Below are 21,431 nucleotides of genomic sequence, written 5' to 3'. Positions count from 1 at the left end.
GGCCCCGGGTGCTGCCCCTTCCCCTCCCAGAGTGAGTGATCAGTTTGCCCAAATCCAGGGAGCCCTGAGCCGCCAGGGGCTTGTGGGAAACGGAGCACCTGACGCAGCCTTAGAGTCCCTGTTCATCACCGCTTGCTCGGCCTCAGGACCCTGGTGGTCCTCCTTCCGTTAGGCCAGAGCCACCACTTTGCTGTCCCGTGGGGTGAGGGGTGCCAGGGGACAGCCAGGCCTTTGCCAGCCATGGCTCATGTGGATGGACCACTCAGTATAAAGTTTAGGGTAAGGCCCTGAAGTAGGAGGTATCCCCAACCTGGCAGGCGTGGCCCTAGCCCAGTGATGGCGAACCTTTTGAGCTCGGCGTGTCAGCATTTTGAAAAACCCTAACTTAACTCTGGTGCCGTGTCACATATAGAAATTTTTTGATATTTGCAACCATAGTAAAACAAAGACTTATATTTTTTATGTTTATTTTATATATTTAAATGCCATTTAACAAAGAAAAATCAACCCAAAAAATGAGTTCGCGTGTCACCTCTGACACGCGTGTCATACATAGGTTCACCATCACTGCCCTAGACTTTTGCCCATGGCGGGGCCCATGTCAAGAATCAGGGCTGTGGGGGCTGGTCTGAACCCTGACAGGGGCACTCACCTTCTCTGGGGGTCTTCCTGGGCCTTGGGCAGCCTGGGGCCCACTCCAGCCTGGGGAAGGGCAAGAGCTTCCGGACCCCATTTCTCAGACTAATGGTGCGCCTTCCCCACAGGAGCCCTTCCGTGTGGGCTCCCACACCCTGGGGAGGAGCAGGGAGAAAAGAGCGTCTTTCTCTTTTGCTAAAAGGTGTGTGTGTCTCACTCAGCAGCCGGGGTAATTTTAACTCAGAGGCTGACCCAAAAAATGCCACTGGTTGCTTCCCCCCCCACCCCGGCCCCTGCCTTCCTCCCACAGCCTGGACTGGGAGGCCCAGTGGCGGCGGAAGCCCCTGCCCAGCTTGGTGGGCCCCGCTGAATGGGGGGTTTGTGTGCAGCCAGAGGGGCGGGAACTGGAGACCTGCCCGCCGCCGGCCCCGCCCTCCAAACCCCGAGCCCAGAGCCCCGAGCCCCAGCCTGGCCGCGCCTCCAGCGCCACTCAGAGTGCACGCAGCCATGGCCAGAGCCCCCACGCTGGCCCTGCTCCTGCTCGGGCAGCTCCTGGCCAGGACCGAGGCGCAGGTGAGCACGGGGCGCAGGGGCGCTGGGCTCGCCCCAGCGGACTGGGGTGGGGGTCCAGGGCTCTGATGTCAGACATCCAGCAGTGCAGCCTGGGGGCCGCCCCCCACCCCAGCCGCCTGGGCCAGCCAGTGAGTGAGCCTGGGACAGGGAGACTGGCACAGACCTATCGCGACCACCAGGCTGAGCCCACAGACACCAGGCCTCCTCTGCGTGAGCCCAGGAGGCTGCCTGGTCCTCCCAGGCCAGGGTGCCGCCACCGCCAGAGACCACAATGTGGCCTTTGTTCCCAGGCTCCCTGGGGTGGGCACAGCCCTTCCTGGCTGCACAGATGAGGCAGTAGACACTGGCAGGGGGCGGGGGGCATCGCTGAAGCCAGACAGGGTCATGGGCCCCTGTGCCAGGCCCCAGTGCTGCTCGACCCTGGGAAGAAGGGACACTCCATCGGACTGACCCAAGAGCAAACCAGGGGACCCACCTCGAGGGGGAGGGGTGAAAAGTCCCAGGTGCCCAATGACATTGTTCCATTTCAGAAAGTGGGGCCTCGAGGTCCTCCTGGTCCCCAAGGGCCACCTGGAAAGCCGGGCAAAGATGGCGTTGATGTGAGTTTGGGGCGTGGGAAGGCCCAGGAGGGTTCTGTGGGGTTCCAGCTCTGGCTCCAACCTTTACAAACCCCTGGTCCTGATGGAGAGAAAACTGCGTCCTACTTCGCAGTCGGGCGATGTCGGGGTGATGAGCCAGCACCCGTATGGGATGTGAAACAAAGGCCATCCTTGTTCCTACTTGGGACACACCCCACGGGGCCTGCATGGGGCGGCGAGGTGGGGGGGGGGGGGGGGGCTGCATGGTGGTCTTTGACTGGAAATGTGGCACTGAAGTGTGTGCCCGGGGGTCTGTGCTCCTGTATTCTGGGGGTTGGGTGTGGAAGTGCAGGGCCTGACCCTCTTTGTGGGTCTTGTTGGGGCTGCTTGGGGCTGAAGCCAGCCTTGGAGGGGCTTGGCCTGCACTGCATCCCTGGTAGGTGCCCCAGGCCAGCAATATGGGGAGGCAGCTGAAATCCTGCAGCCTGCCCCCAGGGGCCGTCTGGGGTGAAAGCCCCTCCATCCAGCCACCTCCATGAAAGGTAGGGGCCCCCTCCAAGGCATCTCCTCACCCATATTATCCCCTCTGAGTCCCCAAGGCCCTGCCTGGCCGTAGGTGGCCCTGAGCCTCCCCCTCAACCTGGACCCCACGCCTCTCCCGCCTGGCTGGGCCCTTGGCCCCCAGGGCTCCCAGGCCAGGCTGATCATTCCTCCTGTGGATGCGTCCACTCAGACCTGCCTGGAGCCTCGGTTAAAGGGTCTCAGGCCTGGAGGTCGTGGCAGGGAGGCCCGGGCTGCCTTCTGGGGCCTCACGGGTCTGGGGCTGCCCCTCTGGACAGGTGCGGGCAGCAGGCCTCTCAGCGCCCACAGCGCTTCCTGAAGCTTCTCCGGCAGCGGAGGAGCTAGGGCTTCTTGGAGCCTTCCCCTTGGTTCTGGGGGTCATGACCCTGAGCCCTCAAAGTGATCCCCAAAAGCAGTGTAGGCCATGTCAGGGCTGAGTCCAGCCTGTCCAGCTAGCCCCTCTCCCCAGTGCCTGCCTCAGCACCTGGCCCTGGCGGGGAGGTGCCCTAGGTGTGGACGATGGGGTGAGGGGCTCCCGACTTGTCTTCCGGGGCAGGGCCCTGGGGCCCAGCTCTGCTCCCGGGGTGGGGTCTTCAGGGACCCTTGGTCACATCAGGGTGTCTCCCCCTCTGCAGGGAGAAGCTGGTCCTCCGGGTCTGCCTGGGCCCCCGGTGAGTGTCCTGGCTGTTGTGGGGGAGGGGTGGCCCCTTCCAGTCTGGAGGGGAGGGTGGGCCTAAAACAGAGGGGTCATTGACGCCCCTTGCCACCACACTGGGCCCTGGGTTACGGAGCAGGGCTGAGCCAGGAAGGGGTGGGAGGGAGGGTGTGTGTAGGAGTCTGCGAGGCTCTGGGAGGTGCGGGCTTTGAAGCTTTCTTTGGGCCAGTGCCTGGACAGGCGAGGAATGCAGCCCCGCGGGGTAGCTGGCCAGAGGTCCCCAAGTGAGTCCTCACCGAGCCCTGTGGGCCCAGGGATTGAGGGCCCCACAGCCAGCCCTTGGCCGGAGAGGCAGACGTGTCCAGGTGCATGTCCTGCAGATGTGAACAAGTAGGGGGCCGCTAGAGAGGATTGCCCTCCTGGGGCCAGTGAGGGGTTGGCAGGTGACCCCGGCTGGGTCGGGTCTGCAGCACACGGACAGGGCCGGCCTCGTGGAGAGAGGCCCCTCTTGCATCGTGGTGGAGAGAGGCCCCTCTTGCATCGTGGTGGAGAGAGGCCCCTCTTGCATCGTGGTGGAGAGAGGCCCCTCTTGCATCGTGGTGGAGAGAGGCCCCTCTTGCATCGTGGTGGTGCCCGGACTGGAAAACACAATTTCTTGGTGAGGCCAAGGCTCCTGTTGGACCTTCCTCACACCTCTGCCCTTCCCCCACAGGGACCGAAAGGGGCTGCGGGGAAGCCGGGGAAACCAGGAGAGGCGGGGCTGCCGGGGCTGCCTGGCGTGGATGTGAGTGTGCCTGCCCTCTCTGCGCCCGCCCTGCCCTCGAGGCCCCCTCTCCCCTCCCGTGAGCCCTCCTCCTCCCTTGAGCCCCCCTCCCCTCTGGGCTTGGACAAGTTCCTGCCCAGGCCCAGGAGTCAAGGTGAATTGCTGCTCTCTAGCTGGGCCTGCTCTGGCCTTTATCCCAGAGCTTAGTCTGGCCTTGGCCAGCAGAGGACAGAGCCCGCCCACAGTAGAGGTAAGTCCCACCAGCTCCTGCTTATCTGGGAACAAACACCCATTATCCAGGCCCCTTTGAGCCCCAGCCTGTTGGTCATCAGGGGCTCAAGGCCTGGCCCCAAGACCACGGGCCTGAGGTCTGGATGGGACTGCTGGGCTCGCCAACTCCAGCAACGGCTCCAGGCGCTGGGTTCCCTCTGGCTGCCTCCGTGTCCCCCAGAGGCTCTGGGCCCTCCGTGGACAGTGGATGGCCAGCACAGCATGGTGCCGGGCCCGGGGGTCTTCTTGTCCGCTCTGGACTCAGTTTAGTTAGGGAAGGGCCCATGGCTGGTTCTCCCCTGCACAGGGGAGGGGTCACCTCCTTCCATGTGACCCCTCAAGCCCTGCCTCCCCCCAGGGTCTGACTGGTAGGGAAGGACCACCTGGATCCAAGGGCGCACCTGGAGAGCGGGTGAGTGCCAGCAACACGGGGGACGGCTGCAGGCAGCCCAGGGGCAAGCTCGGGGCCGGGCCCTGCAGGACCTGGGGATAGCAGGGGGACACAGGGTGGCAAGTGCACGGCCCCCCATTCCACACCCACCTCTGGGCAGGTTGTCCTGGCATTCAGACTGTGGTGGGGAGGCTGATACGGTTGGGGGTGATGGACCCCACATGCCCTCCTGCTCCCCGGGCCCGGTGTCGCCCAGGCTGTGCCCTAAGTCTGACCATCATTCCTGAAGCCCACTTCCTGACCGACCAGCCTCTGCAGGAAGGCTTTCTCCAGCCCCGCACACTGTCCCCTCCCTCTCTGAGCAGTGACCGTCCCCCCAGCCCTGGGGTGCAGAGGGCAGGGGGCACAGGGAGAGACGGAGGGAGCTCGGCTGGAGGAGTGGGGACAAGGGCGAGAGTGGCAGCTGTGGCCAGTGGGTCCTTTGGTGCCGGGTGGACGGGGGTAGGTGAACTCCAGGGTCTCTGCAGGGAGCCTTGGGTGGGCAGGACCGGAGGGGAGTGGCCTCAGTACAAGGACCGTGTCTTCGGGAGGCTGGGTGACAGGAGGACTGGCGGGCCAGGCGGGCACCCGGGCTGCCCGAGGTTCGGGCTCCTCCGCAGGCTAAGGTGGAGGGTTCCGTGACCTCCGAATCCAACCACCAGGGCTGGGACCAATCCCAGGCCACTGGGGCAGCAGAGGGTGCCCCGCCCAGGGCCCTGTCTCTGTAAAATGAAGCCCCTCCTCTGAGGAGCGGTAGGCTGGATCTGGGAGGGAGGGAAACAGGTTTGCAGATAGAGGAGGGGTGACTGGGCCCATCCCATCCCTGACACCGTTTCCTTCTCAGGGAAGCCTGGGACCCCCGGGGCCGCCGGGACTTGGGGTGAGTACATCTCTCCTCCTGGTGGGGGTCTGAGGGGCTGCAGGGTCCGACCAGGGTGAGGTCCCAGGCCCTCTCCTCTGCTGACCCTCTGGGCTGGGTCCTCTCTCCCAGGGGGTGTGGGAGGCTCTCCTGCACCCAGACTCCTGAGCTGCTCTTCCCCACACCCACCCGGTCGGCTCAGGGGGAGAGTGGGGTGGAGGGCAAGCTCTGACCCCATGCTTGGCTTTGCAGGGCAAAGGCCTCCCTGGACCCCCTGTGAGTATCTACAACCCTCGTGGCCCCGAGCCCAGCATGCCCACCCCACCCACAGCCAACCTGGCTGTCAGGTCCCCAACCAGGGCTGGGGGGGCTTCTGTGGGGGACAGAGGCATGCGCCCCTGGAGTCTCAGTCCCTTCCGAGAGGGCAGACCGGCCCTGCATGGGGGTCTGGGAGTGGGCTGTGACTCCCCAGCTCCCCAAAGCCCTTGGGTGCAGACTCCCACCCCTCACTTCTTTACCTCCAGGGAGAAGCAGGGATCAGCGGGCTCCCAGGTGGACTTGGCCTCCGGGGCCCCCCGGTGAGTGGCTGCCCTGACCTTCCACACTGCTGGGAGCAGGCGCTCTGCTTGCCAAGACCCCCGAATTCAACCACCAGGGGCTTCCCACCCTCCACCCTTCCCTTTCTGCCCCCACCCCCTGCCCTCTTCCCTTTTGTGATGGAAGCTGTGGCTGACATCCAGGGTCTGGGACAGGCCCGAGCTCAGGACACAGACCCTAGGACAGGCGGGGGGCGGTAGGCAGAGCTGGGAGCAACCCCCGAAAGACACAATCCGGAGAGGCTTCTCTCTGGAAGTGGCTGGTCCCCTCACCTCAGGTGGGGGCTGGGCCTGTGCACCTAAGTCATAACATCCCCCAGGGACCCTCTGGACTCCCAGGCCTGCCTGGCCCTCCGGGACCTCCTGGACCCCCTGTGAGTACCGGGCAGGGGCTCTGGGTGACTGCATGGTGGGCTTGGTCCTCTGTCCCCAAGCACCCCTCCCCTGGCCCTCACCCAAGATCTGTACCACACCCCTCCCCGCCTGGGTCAGGGGCCGAGCAGAGGGTGGCGATGGTCAGGGCTTCTGCCCTGGTCACATGCCCTGCAGATGGGCCAGTAGCACTCGGTCTGACCACAGGAGGGATGAGGGCCCAAGGCCCCCAGTGGTCCCTGAGTGGTGAGGATGGGGAGGCGGGAAGGTGGGTGGGCAGTGTCACAGTCAGCCATCTCGTTCCAGGGTCACCCAGGGGTCCTCCCCGAAGGCGCTACTGACCTTCAGGTGGGCATTGCTCGCAAAGGGGCTGGGGTCCCTGTCTTGGTGGGAGGGGGTCTGGCCTGATCCCCTGCCTCAGACATCCATCTGGGGAATCAGCCTGCTCCCTCCCAGAAGGAAGGTAGAGATGGGGTCTGGGCATAGCCTCGCCCACCCCTCCCACCTCCCGCCTGTCCCAGTCCAGCTCTGCAGGAGCCACATGCAGCAGTGAGAATCCAAATTAGGCAAAACCCAATTGCACACAGTCCAGCCCCTCAGCTCAGCCGCACTCCAGGGCTCCAGCCGCCTGGCCACGGCGGCGGCATGGCCCGAAGACAGAATGTGCCATCGCAGAAGGTTCCGGACTGTTCACTGTTATCTTGGCCTTTGAGCTTCGTCACTGTGTCAAAGGGGAAGCGGTGGCGGGGCGGCCAGATCTGGGTCTCCGCCCGCGCTGCTGGGCCGGCAGCACGCTCTGGAAGGGAGAGCCGGCAGCTGGCTCACCCTCTGGGGCTGTCTGCCATCTCTTCTCGCCCCCACCCGCGTCCCAGAAGGAGGGGCCTCTTCCAGAATGAGAACAATGGCTGAGCCGCTGATGAGTCCGCCCAGACACTGTGGTCGATGGCCTCCGCTCCGTGCCAGATCAGTCGTGGAATGATCTAGAATCCTTAGGCCCCCACCCCACAGCCTCCCCAACACGGAGCATCCAGTCTGTGCCTGAGGGACACATCCTTCCTGAAGCGCGTTTGTGCAGGGGAGCCGCCTGACGCTCGCTGCAGGGAGTGGGGCTCGCATGAAGGCGCCTTTGTGAGGCCGCAGACACTCACTGAATAGCTGCCTTGAACCTGTGGCGCCTGCACTGAGGCTGAGAAATTGGAGCCGGGCTGTGAGGAGGCCAGGGGCCTAGTGGCCAAGGTCTGGCTCCTACAGAGCCTGGGGCAGTCCTGAATGAGGCTCCGTGCGGCCCCGGGGACCCCTTCATATTAGGAATGACCCATCTCAGGGCCCCTGGTGCTGAGCTCAGTGTCGGGGTCTCGCTCAGAGTTCCCATGGGGTCCCTGTTGTCTCGGGGCAGGGGTCTGACCACTCTGTTCTCTGACAGTGCCCGGCCATCTGCCCGCCAGGGCCCCCCGGTCCCCCAGGAATGCCAGGGTTCAAGGTGAGTGGTGTGGCCACAGGATGACTCAGACCTGAGCCCACCTCCACGCCCTGAAAGAGGCAGCCCAGCACCTGTGTGGGCTGAGATGGGGGAGATGGGAGTCTAGAAAGCGGGTCTGGCTTCCCACCCTGCCTGGGGGCCTTGCTCTACCCCTCCAATCAGCGCGCATGCTCGCTGAGAGAGCTCTTTCCTGGTCCAGCTGCACCCTCGTGACCAGCCCTGTCCCAACCTGAGCTGTCTCCCCACGGAGCCTTGGTCCAGGGTGGGGGGTTGGGGGTGGGGGAGGAGGTGTCAGGCTGTGACTCATCACCCACCACTGGCTTTTAGGGACCCACTGGCTACAAAGGGGAACAAGGAGAAGTCGGCAAAGATGGCGAGAAGGTACCCTGGTGGTGACAGCTGGAGGGGAGGGCATTTGAGTGGTGGTGGTGGGTGAGTGGCTGCCGTGGCATCGAGGGCGTGCCTGACTGAGAAGCTTCTATGGACACGTCCCCAGCAGGCCTGGGCAGGCCCCACGGCTGGCCAGAGAAGTCTGGCTTCAGCTCAAAGTGGCCCCAGCAGCCCTGCCACCATCCCGACAGCCACTGCCCGTGGAGGGCATCTTTTCCTCACCACAGGCTGGGGCTGAGCCAGGTGCCCTCCAGCATGGAGTGGCCAGACTGCCACTTGGGCAGCAGAGGGGGCTGCCCCAGCCAGGAGTGGCTGGGAGTCTATCTCTGGAGGCCGGCCAGCATGAGGGCGGAGCGGGCGGGCATGGAAGGGGTTGTGAGAGCTTGGGGCTGACCCCACCACCATCACTTTCTCCGCCTCCTCTGCAGGGTGACCCCGGCCCCCCTGGGTCCCCCGGCATCCCTGGCACAGTGGGGTTGCAGGTGAGTCGGGGAGGGGCTGGACAGGGTGATGATGTGGGATGGGAGCCCCTTGGACAGCTCGAGGCTGTGGGGGATGGTCCCTTCCTCTCAGGGTGCTGATCCCAAGGGTTTGTAGCCCCACCCCTCGGGGCCTGAGCTGAGGCTGAAGGCTTCTAGGGAAGCCACCAGGGCCACTCAGTGGCTCCCGGGGCAGGGCAGTCCTGGGGGGCTTTGGCCTGGCCCTGCATCTCCAGCTCTCTCCCCACAGGGCCCTCGGGGGCTCCGAGGACTGCCAGGGCCACTCGGGCCCCCCGGGGACCGGGTAAGTCTGCCAGCACCCACCCACCAGCACCCACCCGCCCGCACGTGACGGGCTTTGGGCCAGGCCGTCAGCACAGGCGGTTGGGGGGCCACCTCCAGACCTCTCCAGTGGCCACAGATGGGCTGTGTGACTTGGCGAGGCTGCCACTGAGCCCTCACTCGGTTGTCTCCAGAGCCCAGGTCCAGGAGGATGGGACAAGAGGGAGGCCTTGGCAAGCGTGGAAGCGGGCTTGGGGACCACTAGGTGGCTAACTAAGGAGGGGTCTGCTGGGGGTGTTCAGGGGGGGTGCTCGAGGCAGGGCCTTCTGCATGGAGCAGGGTCCTCTGTGGGATGCTGGCCAGGCTCAGAAGTGAGGCCCAGATGCCCCCTCTTCTCTACAGGGTCCCATCGGGTTTCGAGGACCCCCCGGGATCCCAGGAGCCCCCGGAAAACCGGTATGTGTGAGACCTGGGGGTGGAGGGCCCATGCAGGCCCAAGCTCCCTGTTCCCTTCTCTCTTCCTCACCCAGACGCCTCCCCAGCCCCCTGGGCTTCACTGTACTTTCCCAGGGCTGAGCCATTCTGCTGTGTGGGCACACCTGGGCATAACCAGTGGGTACACCTGGGCATAACCAGTGGGCACACCTGGGCAGGTACCTGTGGGCACACCTGGGCATAACCAGTGGGCACACCTGGACAGGTACCTGTGGGCACACCTGGGGAGAGACTTTACCAGAGTTGTGGGTCTGTCCTTGATGGAAGATTTGCACCTTCTCCCTCTGGATGGAGTGAGGTGTGGTGGGCATTCTTCTGGCCTCTGTGGCCCTCAGCAGCCTCGGTCCTGCCACCTCTGACCACTTGCAGGCTGATCCTGCCAGTCACCCCGCAGTCTAACTCTCCCACTTGCTTGAGTTGCGAACTCTGTCCTTGTCCCCCCTTGTCATTTCAGGGTGACAGAGGCGAGAGGGGCCCAGAGGGGTTCCGCGGGCCCAAGGGTGACCTCGTAAGTGAGAGGAGCTTGCTCCTCTGGGTCCTTCCTCAAAAGAACCTGGCCTGGGGGGAGGGGGAGGACACACGATGTCACATGCCACGGGACACAGGGGACGGCCCTTTCCTGTGTGTGTGGGGGGGGATGAGCCATGGGCAGGTGGGGGCCTGGCCTGCCTGGGAGCCTCCACCCCATTTGCCCAGCAGCTCCTTGAAGCTACGGTCACCTGACAAGTCCCCCTGCCCCGAAGCAGCGGGCTGGGGCCATAGGACCCGGCTCCTGGGTGCAAATTCTGGCCACGGACACACATCCCCCGAGAGGCCTGGGCACTAGTGCTTGACCTTGTGCCAAGCTGCACAGCTGCGAGATGAAGTAACACAGAGCCTGCGCCTCCGGTGTTAAGCCAGCAAACAGGGAAGCTGAGAGGGGATCCGGCCATGGGATGACCTCCCCAAACTGGCACTTGCCTGCGGACACTAGCCAGTTCTTTCCTGGACTGAGCTGGCCACCCAACATGGCAGTGTCCGTGCTGAGGGCCCTGCACTGGGACTGGCCAACGCAGCTGTTCCCTGACCCAAGCACAACACCTGGCATCCAGTGCCACCGCCCCAGGTCACCGGGGAGCGATTATGACAACATGGGAGGGACGTCCCTCACAGTTCCAACGGTCATGGCTTGGGTGTCTTTCAGGGCAGACCTGGTCCCAAAGGAGTCCCTGGAGGGGCCGGGCCTGTGGGAGAGCCGGTGAGTCCCGCGTCCCCGCGGCCTGTCCCTACACGGAGGGACTGTCTGCCCCGCATTCCTGTCGTCTGCACCCGTGTCCCCCGCTTCAGGGGCATGTGGCCCTCACGGGGCTCAGCGCTCTGCTGTCAGCCTCCGCAAACGTATCCTGGTTGAACAGGCCCCCAGTGCCCACTTTCACGAGCCGGACATCCTGTGTTCACCTGGCCCTGCCAAGGTCGCAGGGCAGGCAGGGCTGTTGGCTGAGCTTCTCTGTAATCTGGGGGCACGTGAGATGTAGGCGGGTAGGACCAGCAAACACACAAGCAGGACACCCACCCTCTGCCCATGCCCCTGCCCCCACCACGTGCCCACACTCAGCCCAGGCCCTCTGGGCTCCTCCCCACCCTCCTGGAGCTCAGGACACCTGAGTGGGGAGGCGGCTGAAGGCGGTGGACAGAGGCACACTGCTGTCCCCTGCCTTCCCCAGGGTTGGCTGTGTTCTCAGCTCCAGATGAGACCAGAGTGTGGAGTCAGACAGGCCTGGCCCCAGCCTCAGTTTCCCCATCTGTAAAACAGGACTCCGCTAGGGACTGTGAGGAGTCTGGACAGAGGTGGAGGGTGGCACATGGTTCTACAGGCGCTCAATCAGCATCAGAGTGCATGTCCCCTCCCTGCCCGTGTCCCCTTCCTGCCCGGCCCCCTCCCTGCCTGTGTCCCCTTCCTGCCCGGCCCCCTCCCTGCCTGCGCCCCCTCCCTGCCCGCGTCCCCTCCCTGCCCGCACCCCCTCCCTGCCCGTGCCCCCTCCCTGCCCGCACCCCCTCCCTGCCCGCGCCCCCTCCCTGCCCGCACCCCCTCCCTGCCCGCGCCCCCTCCCTGCCCGCGCCCCCTCCCTGCCTGCGCCCCCTCCCTGCCCGCGCCCCGTTCCTGCCCGTGCACTCTCGCCTGGGTGGTCTCAGGGCAGCACAGGTTACTAAACTGTGGCCACTGAGCCATGAGACCAGCTCAGGGTCCTCTGGCTCAGGAGGCACAGTCGTGTGGGGAGGGGGAACTGCCCAAGCAGGTGGCCTGGAGGGTGATGGGACGGGAGGGGTGTGGAGTGGGGGACATGCTGCCTGTCAGGCCTCATGCCATTGCCTATCCCCAGGGCATGCCGGGCAAGGACGGCAGGGATGGCGTGCCAGGACAGGATGGTGAGAAGGTGGGTGCTTGGCCAGTGGCCTGGAAGGGTGGAGGGGGTCTGCGGGGAGTTCAGCCTCCTGGGCCTCAGCACCCCATCACCCCTGGATCTCCCACAGGGAGAGGCTGGGCGCAATGGTGCCCCAGGAGAGAAAGGTCCCAGCGGGCTGCCGGTGAGTGCGTGGGGCTCCCACGGGGCCGGGGCTGCAGTGGATGCACCCACATAGGGCGTCTCCTGGGGTCCCTGGCTGGGGCTTGTGCAGGGGTCTCTGCAAAAAGAAGCTCCTCAGCCACTGGGGTTCCCTGATTCCGGTCATGTGCTCCCCCGTGGACTCGGCAGCTCTGACTCCTGGCCTCTGTCCTGCAGGGTCTCCCCGGACGAGCAGGGTCCAAGGGTGAGAAGGGAGAACTGGTAGGTGGCTTCTTTCTCCAGGGGGAGGGGGGAGGGGAGGGGAGAGGGGACCCCAGCCCAGGTCCCAGATGGAGGTCCCCCTTTGTGCAGGGCAGAGCCGGAGAGCTGGGCGAGGCTGGCCCCTTAGGAGAGCCCGGCATCCCGGTGAGTAGCCACAGCCCCCCTCCCCCCCCCCCCCCCACCTGAGAGCACAGGCCCTGCTGACTGCCCCCTCTCCCCCGTCAGGGAGATGCTGGTGCGCCGGGGGAGCGCGGGGAGGCTGGCCACAGGGGCTCAGCGGTGAGTGGGGGATGAGCATGGGAGGGGTGGGCCGCGGAGCCACCGCCCTGGACCTGTCTGTGCGGGCTGGGGTGGTGTGTGGGATGCGTCAATGGGCCGAGCACAGGAAACTCGGGAGATGGTCAGGGCCGGGCCGGAACTGTCCTGCTCTTGAGGCATCTGTGCTGAGGGGACAAAGCCCGACCCCGCCTCGGCCCTGGGAGGTGCTGTGGCAGCTCCCCAGGCGGTGTCCCCGCCATGGATGGAGACAATGACCACACAGCCACAGCGCCCGGAGGCCCTGGGCGTCGAGTCCTGGCACCAAGTCTGGCTGCTGCATGAGGTCCCCTGGTGTACCTGACCTAGCCTCTGGGACTCCCCCAACTACCCGTAGGACACCCCCCCACCCCTGTCCCTTCCGACTGGGCCTGATGGCTGGGCCCAGTGCCTGTGTCTGCCTACCCCCTGGGAAGGCAGAGCTGGACGCACCTTCCTTCTGATTTCAGGGGGCTCTGGGCCCGCAAGGCCCTCCCGGGGCCCCTGGCATCCGAGGCTTCCAGGTGGGTGAGGTTTGGGGCCAGGGTTTGTGCCCAGTGAGCCCAGGTGGGCCAGCTGGGCAGGGAGGGCCCCTGCTGGGCTCCCTGTGGGTGCTGACCAGCTGGTCTTTGTCTGTAGGGCTGGAAGGGTAGCCTGGGGGACCCTGGCCTGCCAGGCCCCCAGGGCCTCCGCGGCAGCGTGGGCGACCGGGTAAGTGGCTGTCCTCGCAGGGGTGCTGAGCATCCTGGGCACAGGGTCACCTGGCTCTGAAATAAGCATGAGGACCATCACTCTACACCACTGGGCTGCACTGTGGCCAGCTCTCCTAGACTCCCCGAGTGGCCTTGTGACACCAGTAGGTTCGCTTGGGGGTCCCTCCTGTCCATGACAGTGGGGCACAGAGGGTCCCAGGCCGGCTGGGACCAGATGACCAGGTGCCTGAAGGACCTCTGGGGGGAGGCTGTGGCCTAGCCCGGCCATGCCACACCAGGTCTGTGGGAGCCCTGAGCGTCTTCCTCAGCCCTCCGCCCGCTCCACCGGGGGCTCCTCAGACATGTACCCCAGGCCCTGGGAAGGACACCCCTGCCTCCAGACATCGCTGCGCGCTGGGAGGCCGGGAACCACCACCCGACATGCTGGGGACACATGAAACCACTGGCCTGTGGTGGAGACAACAGCCCTTCATTAGCCTCCAGGGGGAAGCTCCGGGGGCAGGATGCCCCCCAGCACCGGGACTCTGAGGGGGAGGCTGAGCCTCAAGAACTTCTGCAGCGGCCCTCCCTGTGGTCCAGCTGCCCACGGGCAGTCTCAGACTTCCTGCAGTTTGGTTCTCAGGCTGCTATTGAGCAAATGGACCACTTGCATGTTGATGTTGTAGGGGCTACCTCACAGTTTCCAGACAGGGCCCAGCCTCAGCCTGGGGGGCTCTTGAGCCTCTGACTCAGCAATCCCAAGGTGAGATCAGCCCAGGACTGAGTGTGTGAAGGGTTAGAAACAAGACCAAATTAGAGGCGCCTGGGAAGCAGTGGAGCCATGCTGCAGAGCCCCTAGGAGTCCTGAAGCCTCAAGGGGACACGCACAGAGGGGTCACACAGGAGCCTAGCTTTGGGACTGAGCGTCAGGGAGGGAGCACACACCTTCGCTTCGCTAATTCCTCTAACTCCGAGCCTTCTCTCTGCAGGGCCCGGGAGGAGCCACAGGCCCCAAGGGAGATGAGGTGAGCTGCGCTGTCCCACTCTGAGCTTCGGGCAGTGGGTCCCTTTCATCTCCTTCCTCCGTCTCTGCCCTTGGCCCTCACTTGCTCCTCGCTCCCTCCCAGCGCGAGACAGCTCTGGGCACCCAGCCCCAGAGCCAGACCTGGGTTGGCTCCCAGGTCCACAGTAGCTGCCTCTGGGACCCTCTCGGGAGGGGGTGTTCCCTGCCGACCTGGGAAGTGGCGGGGGCAGGTCGAGGTTCCCCCTGCTTTTTCAGGCAGCATTTTCTCCCTGGAACCTCGGGGGTGGATGGGCCTGCACTCCTGCCTCTGCTTCCGACCTCCGGCAGCACCTGGCCCTTCTTCTATTGGCCGGGGACCTAGAACAATCTGAGCCCAAGGAGTCTCTCCTGGGAAGAAAAGCCTCTCACGCCAACAGCGGGTGTCGGCCTACCCCACCACCGCCAGCTTTGGGAGCCACCTCGGGCATGAACACCCTTTAACTTGGGTGTCGTTTCAGGGCATCGCTGGCTCTGATGGGCTTCCTGGGGACAAAGGCGAACTGGTGAGTGTGTCACATTGACTTCACTGTTACACTAGGGACAGGCTGGCCAGCTCGGGACCAGCCGTGGGCCCAGCAAGCGTGAACAACGCCGAGCCGGTCAGCGGGTCAGCAAGGCAGGCCACCGCCGTCCCCTGTGCTGTCCTCGGGGGAGAGGGGCCACAGGCCTGTCCTGCAGTGACACCGCCTACAAAGGCTCCATCTGTGGCCATTGGAGTTGAGTTTTAATGGAAGAAAGCTGGGCTTCTGCAGAGCTAGAGCCGGTCAGGTCTCCGTGGACTCGTCAGCTCCGGGAGCAGGCGCGGCGTGGGAAGGGCCGTGCTGCCCCACGTGACAGGGCTCCTAGTCCCGTATGTGCACCTGCCTGTCAGACCCACGGGGCTCAGGCCGAGCCTCACGCCCAGTGCAGACCTTTCACATCTGCAGCCAAGTAGCCTCCGTGTGTGCTGTTCTTGGTGTGAATTCCCAGACAGACACGGGCACTGGAACCCACCGCCGTTCATCTGACTGACGGGCAGTGCCTTCAGCCGGGGGACCCGCTCGCTGTGCTCGGCCGTGTGAGCTGGAAGCCTCGCTCCTGGTCTCCCTTTCAGCCTCAACGGGCTGTCACCCAGACGGCCGCTCGGGTATCTGGTTGGAACTATGTCCCCTTTACACCCAGGCAGGCGGCTTCCAGGGGACGTAGCCGGACAGGGGAATTGAGGCACAGAGCCCTGGGCACGTGTGTGACAATAACAACGGAGTGGGAACAAATGAGCCAGCCCCTGGACTGCCACATGAGGAATCCTGTGCAGCGACTAACACGCCTCTAGGGAAACTAAGTTAAAAAGCATCCGTAGAGCCCTGCCCAGGTGCTCAGTGGTTAGAGCACTGGCCCACACACTGAAGGGTCTTGGGTTAAATTCCTGGTCAGGGCACATGCCTAGGCTGCGGGTGATCCCTGGTCGGGTGCGTACGGGAGCTAACCGATCAATGTTTCTCTCCCTCTCCCTTCCTCTCTCTCAAATCAATAAAGACTGAGAGACACTCAGGTGAGGGTTAAAGGAACGGGACACACGTCAGAGTCACGGTGGTTTTGTGGCTGATCTGACTTTGTATTTCATCCTCAAAGAGTAATGTGCTGGGTCAGTTCCTTGGCAACTGCTTCCCACCCAAGTAACAACATGTGAGTCATTAAAACGCTCCCTTCTCTCTGGCAGGGAGCCAGCGGCCCCGTCGGACCCAAAGGAGAGGTGAGTAGCTGCCGGTAGTCTGACAACAAGGGCAAAGGAGCGGTGCGGCCCTGCCGGCCGGTCGTCGCCAACCTCGCTCCTCGGAAGCCGAGTGGCAGCTGCAGGTGGCTGCCCCCACCCAGCGGGTCCTGTTGTCTCTCCCCAGCCCGGCAGTCGGGGGGAGCTGGGCCCAAAAGGCATCCAGGGTCCCAACGGCACCAGCGGCGTCGAGGGTGTCCCGGGTCCCCCTGGGCCCGTGGGCCTCCAGGGTGTGCAAGGTGTGCCTGGCATCACCGGGAAGCCCGGCGTCCCGGTATGTGGCCTTCCTCTCAGAGTGTGGTAGCCAGGGGCCTCAGCGAGGTGCCAGCACCCACCCCCCTTGCGCTGACAAACTTTGGGTGAATTTCAGGGGAAAGAAGCCAGTGAGCAGCGCATCCGGGAGCTGTGCGGGGGCATGGTCAGCGGTAAGTGCTCACCTCCCGCCTGGGCTGCAGCTCCACATCCTGCCCCCGCCCCGCGCTGGCCCGGGGTCCTCGGGGGCCCATGGCAGGGTCACACCATGCCTGGCACACGGGCATGTTCCCCGTGTCCACTGAAGAAAATACAAGGAGCACACAGCCGTGCCCTTCGGGCTGTGACAGGCCAGTGGACAGCTGGCCACTCCGATGCACGGCTCTTTAAGGAGCTCTGAGAAAACGAGGGTCTCCTCTCCAGCCTGCACTTGCCTGGACACGCAGAGGGGGCCTGACCGCATTCGTCACAAGCCCAGCGCTGAGCCATTGCCAGTCGGTTGAGAAAGCGCCCCTGAGAGGCAGAGCAGCTGTCGCTTTGCAGGACGCACTGGTGACCCTCCTCCTGACTAACCGCTGCGTCTCTGTTTCCAAAGAACAAATCGCACAGTTAGCTGCTCACCTGCGGAAGCCGTTAGCACCAGGACCCATCGGTCGGCCCGGCCCGGCAGGCCCCCCGGGGCCCCCGGGGCCTCCAGGCTCCATTGGTCACCCCGGTGGTCGGGGGCCCCCTGGATATCGTGGTCCCACCGGAGAGCTGGGAGACCCCGGACCCAGAGGTGAGTCCAGGCGGCCCCACAACAGCCCCACATGGAAGCCAGACCTGCTCTCCACAGAGCTGTCTCCTCCGCGGGGGGGAGGGAGGGAACGCAGGGACCCGAGGGCACCCAGGCACGAGCCAGTGGACGTTCGGGCCTTGACTGGCTTCGGGTCCCGCCATGCTGCCCTCCTCTGTCCACACGGCCGCACAACACTCTGAAAGGCTGAGCTTTTGCTGGAAAAGCACAGTAAATTCCTTATTCATCCGCAGGTACATTTTTAAATATGATGTTTTCTCTAATCAGAATAACGTTTGGGGAGTAGGGTTACTACAACGCCGGAGACGAATAATCAGGGCCTCTTGATACTTAATAGAATGCACCTTCATGAAAATACAACACTGCTGTTGCAAAAGGCAAACATTTTAAAATTCAAAAACCTCCTATGGACTATAAAGAACGAGGGAACGTAATTTAGAAGGAGGTAAATCCTGGCATGGCCACCAGGACCCGTGGAGTGGCCCTGCCACGCGGACGCCGCAGGGCGCGCTGTGCCCAGACAGAAATGCAGCTGCCGTCCAGGACCTTCCCCAAATGGCCTTTAACACTGAGCTCGTGTTAGAACGCGACGTTTGCCAGCACAGGCGGCCTGCAGCCAGTCAGGTTCATGATTCCAATTCCTTCAAATTTATTGACCAAATAATTGTGTTTCTGAAAGCTAGCTTAGAGATGGAGTACTTCCAACGCTAGAGGGTGAGCATGTCAAGTTCACCTTCTCGTCCCAGGGCGACCTAGGCCCTGAGTTACCTCCCACCTTCCGTGGTGTTGGAGACAGTCTGGTGCCTGGATGTCTGTCCCGGCACCCAGAGCAGACAGGCTTTCTTCACACAGGGATCCGAAGACCTCACGACTTCTGAAAATAGGATTCAAAACTAGAATTAATCACCTTTACTGGTCCTCTCAGAAAACCAGCATGGCACTCTAACCATGACGGTCATCACACAGCCGCTTCCTGCCCGAGGATGGGCCTTTGTCCCAGGGAGGCGTGGCATCACCTCCTCGGGGTGGGGAGCAGGATGGTGCCCAGGATGGTGCCCAGCGTGGCTGTGACATCAATCGGGAATGTGCAGTGCAGAGCCTCAGGCAAAACCAGTCAGTACTGAGCTCCATCCCCCAGACACCAGGTCAGGGGCATGGCGGACCCCACCTGCCCGTGGGGAGGCCATTCCTGCCAGCGGTCCTGGTGGCCTGTGTGTGACGGCTGCACACTCCTCACCTGTCGCACACTCCTCACCTGTCCTCACACTCCTCACCTGGCCTCACGCTCCTCACCTGGCCTCACGCTCCTCACCTGTCGCACACTCCTCACCTGGCCTCACACTCCTCACCTGTCCTCACACTCCTCACCTGTCACACACTCCTCACCTGTCCTCACACTCCTCATCTGTCCTCACACTCCTCACCTGTCACACACTCCTCACCTGTCCTCACACTCCTCACCTGTCCTCACACTCCTCACCTGTCACACACTCCTCACCTGTCACACACTCCTCATCTGTCCTCACGCTCCTCATCTGTCCTCACGCTCCTCACCTGGCCTCACACTCCTCACCTGTCACACACTCCTCACCTGTCCCACACTCCTCACCTGTCCCACACTCCTCACCTGTCCTCACACTCCTCACCTGTCACACACTCCTCACCTGTCACACACTCCTCACCTGTCCCACACTCCTCACCTGTCCTCACACTCCTCACCTGTCACACACTCCTCACCTGTCCTCACACTCCTCACCTGGCCTCACACTCCTCACCTGTCCTCACACTCCTCACCTGTCACACACTCCTCACCTGTCCTCACACTCCTCACCTGTCCTCACACTCCTCACCTGTCCTCACACTCCTCACCTGTCCCACACTCCTCACCTGTCACACACTCCTCACCTGTCCTCACACTCCTCACCTGTCACACACTCCTCACCTGTCCTCACACTCCTCACCTGGCCTCACACTCCTCAACTGGCCTCACACTCCTCACCTGTCCTCACACTCCTCACCTGGCCTCACACTCCTCACCTGTCGCACACTCCTCACCTGTCGCACACTCCTCACCTGGCCTCACACTCCTCACCTGTCCTCACGCTCCTCACCTGTCCTCACACTCCTCACCTGTCGCACACTCCTCACCTGGCCCATACTGCTCACTAATGTAGAGGTGACGGGATTGGAAGGCTCCCTGACACCCACGGAGGGAGCTGGAGTTGGTCTCCTCTCCCAGACGAAGGCTCCTTTCCCATGCTGTCTGCAAGGGTCACTGCATCAGTGCAGGTCCCACTCACCAGGAGCGGAGCTTCACACAGAGCACAGGCTGACAAGCAGGCCTCCTGGTGACCTCGGTGTCGCAAAGACCAGAGCTCGTGGGAGGCGGGCGGCCAGGACCCCACGATTAGAGGGACATTTGAAACACCTGTGCACAACTTGTGGGCCATGTGCATAAGTACGGAACAAAACCAACCCGTCAGAAATGGCCACTGGATGTGGGCGGTCACACAGCCGGGCCCCCGTGTCGGAGCCTTATGCGTGCTGTGTGGACTAGAGAGCTGGCCATGGGTGCCAGGTGGCTGGCAACTCCACCCCGAAGCCTTCCGGTCTCAACACCCGCTTCTGTCAAATCCCTCTGATAGGAAGCCAGGGGGACCGAGGAGACAAAGGCGCGGCCGGCGAGGGTCTGGACGGGCCCGACGGGGACCAGGGGCTCCAAGGTACAGGGCCAGTGTCTTTAACCACTTTTGTGTCTTGGCACCTTTTCCCAATTCTCTCACTGTGTGGGCAGCACTGGGTGGCAGTGTCTCAGGTCTGATGAAGGAGTTGCTTTCTCGGGCGAAGCTTTTGAGGCGAGGTTCGCGACCATCTGACAACCACTTCAATACATGAACGGTTTGCCAGTACAGGGCCTCCTGCTCCCCTTTAGTGAAGCAGACTCTGTTAAAGTGTTTGACTAAAGCCACCTAGTATCCATTTCACTTAAATTCTAACAGAATTTTCTCTTAATGGACCCACAAGTACCCTGAATTAAAAATTTTCCCCTGAATGTTTAAATTTTAATGTCAAATATAAGAGCTGTCCTCAGCGAAGGCCAGCCCCACCACACCCCACCCCAGCCTTCTGGGGGACTGTTTGGGGTCATTGTCATCTGCACTCACATCCTGGGAGTCCACACCACAGGGGGGCAGGGCCTCCCCAACCCCCCCCCCCCATCTCCTCTCCTGGCCACACCCCAGGCTCCTGGCTTCTCCCCAGTCAGGGGCCCCCTCGGTGGGAGTCTTTGTTGGCTCCCCTGTCCATCCCTCCCCATGGATCCCTACCACGTACTCCTCCCACCACACCAATGCGCTCCGAGTGTGGAGTCGGAGCTGCCACACTCCAGACAAGACCCAGACACTGCTCCTGCCTCGCCACCCACCCCGCCCCGCCCCACACAGGGGCTCTGCCCTGCGGTTCTCCAGGCCTGGGCTCTCCTCCCTGGGCTCCCAGGGTTCGGAGACAAGCCAGTAACAGAGTGTGGGGAGGCTGCAGGTGGACGGGAAGTCCCGCTGCGGCTCGGTCTCACTCCAGATCTACACTCATCTTCCTTCTCTGTCTCAAGGACCCCCAGGTGTGCCTGGTGTGGGCAAAGACGGCCAAGATGGCGCCCACGGTGAGCCCGGGCTGCCCGGAGACGCTGGCCTTCCTGGTGCTGTTGGTGCTCAGGGGACCCCCGGCATCTGTGACACCTCGGCTTGCCAAGGAGCTGTGATGGGCGGCAACGGCGAAAAGTCAGGTCCTAGAAGCTCCTAAAACACAACCTAGGAAGTGAGCATGACACCATTGAAGCAGTGGGCCCTGGAGGGACACCGGGGTCAGCAGCGTCCATTACTAAGGAGAGAGCAACACACCGTGCCGGACGCCCAGCGAGGCCCCGCATCCTCGGTGGTGGCGCCTGGACTCCTGGTCCCCGCGAGCATCCTCCAGCCGCTGGGGACGTCCTCTCTCGTGGGTGTACAGCGGCCCATGTGGCTGCAACGTCGGACCTTGGACACAAGCCCTGTGTGGTACCAGCAGGAGGGACAGGGAGTGCAGTGTGTTCAAGCCCATGAGAAAATTCAGCAACTTGTTTACATGCCATTTGTGTACACTAAGATATAATCCCAATAAAATGATAAATTCAAATTCATGACTGACCACAGTGTAACCAAAAATAAAGGATTTCACATACGGTACCCTCCACACCAAGGTCTCGTCTGACCTACCTGCTTCTTTTGTGTAAAACTGTTAACTGTCTCTGACCAACAGTATTTATTGACAGTGACTTTGTATTGCACTAAGCCTGTTGTCATAAATAAAGCCACTCGTTTGAAAAA

General features: G+C 63.1%; 1 protein-coding gene across 1 annotated transcript; it reads left to right on the top strand.

Annotated features, from left to right (window-relative positions):
* Positions 1 to 1,128: 1,128 nt before the first annotated feature.
* Positions 1,129 to 21,413, top strand: COL9A3 (collagen type IX alpha 3 chain). Its single transcript, XM_070419636.1, has 32 exons — positions 1,129 to 1,209; positions 1,740 to 1,808; positions 2,984 to 3,019; positions 3,716 to 3,787; positions 4,395 to 4,448; positions 5,311 to 5,346; positions 5,578 to 5,601; positions 5,850 to 5,903; positions 6,242 to 6,295; positions 6,600 to 6,641; positions 7,717 to 7,773; positions 8,101 to 8,154; positions 8,592 to 8,645; positions 8,893 to 8,946; positions 9,327 to 9,380; positions 9,874 to 9,927; positions 10,603 to 10,656; positions 11,780 to 11,833; positions 11,931 to 11,984; positions 12,179 to 12,223; positions 12,314 to 12,367; positions 12,449 to 12,502; positions 12,988 to 13,041; positions 13,157 to 13,228; positions 14,199 to 14,234; positions 14,731 to 14,775; positions 15,972 to 16,004; positions 16,150 to 16,296; positions 16,393 to 16,447; positions 16,870 to 17,052; positions 19,716 to 19,793; positions 20,678 to 21,413. Exons 1-32 carry the CDS (start codon positions 1,144 to 1,146, stop codon positions 20,866 to 20,868), a joined length of 2,043 nt encoding a protein of 680 aa, XP_070275737.1. The 5' UTR covers positions 1,129 to 1,143; the 3' UTR covers positions 20,869 to 21,413.
* Positions 21,414 to 21,431: the final 18 nt, after the last annotated feature.

This window comes from Myotis yumanensis, unplaced genomic scaffold (genome assembly GCF_028538775.1).
Source record: "Myotis yumanensis isolate MYYU_CA2020_CCGP unplaced genomic scaffold, mMyoYum1.0.hap1 SCAF_7, whole genome shotgun sequence".
NCBI lineage: Eukaryota > Metazoa > Chordata > Mammalia > Chiroptera > Vespertilionidae > Myotis > Myotis yumanensis.
This window is presented reverse-complemented; position numbering and strand designations above follow the sequence as displayed.

Excerpts from the sequence above, each read along its gene's own strand:
- COL9A3 (XM_070419636.1), top strand. The coding sequence starts at position 1,144 with ATGGCCAGAGCCCCCACGCTGGCCCTGCTCCTGCTCGGGCAGCTCCTG. Across the intron at positions 1,809-2,983 it reads CGGGCAAAGATGGCGTTGAT|GGAGAAGCTGGTCCTCCGGG; the intron begins GTGAGTTTGGGG and ends CCCCCTCTGCAG. Across the intron at positions 8,155-8,591 it reads TCGGCAAAGATGGCGAGAAG|GGTGACCCCGGCCCCCCTGG; the intron begins GTACCCTGGTGG and ends CCTCCTCTGCAG.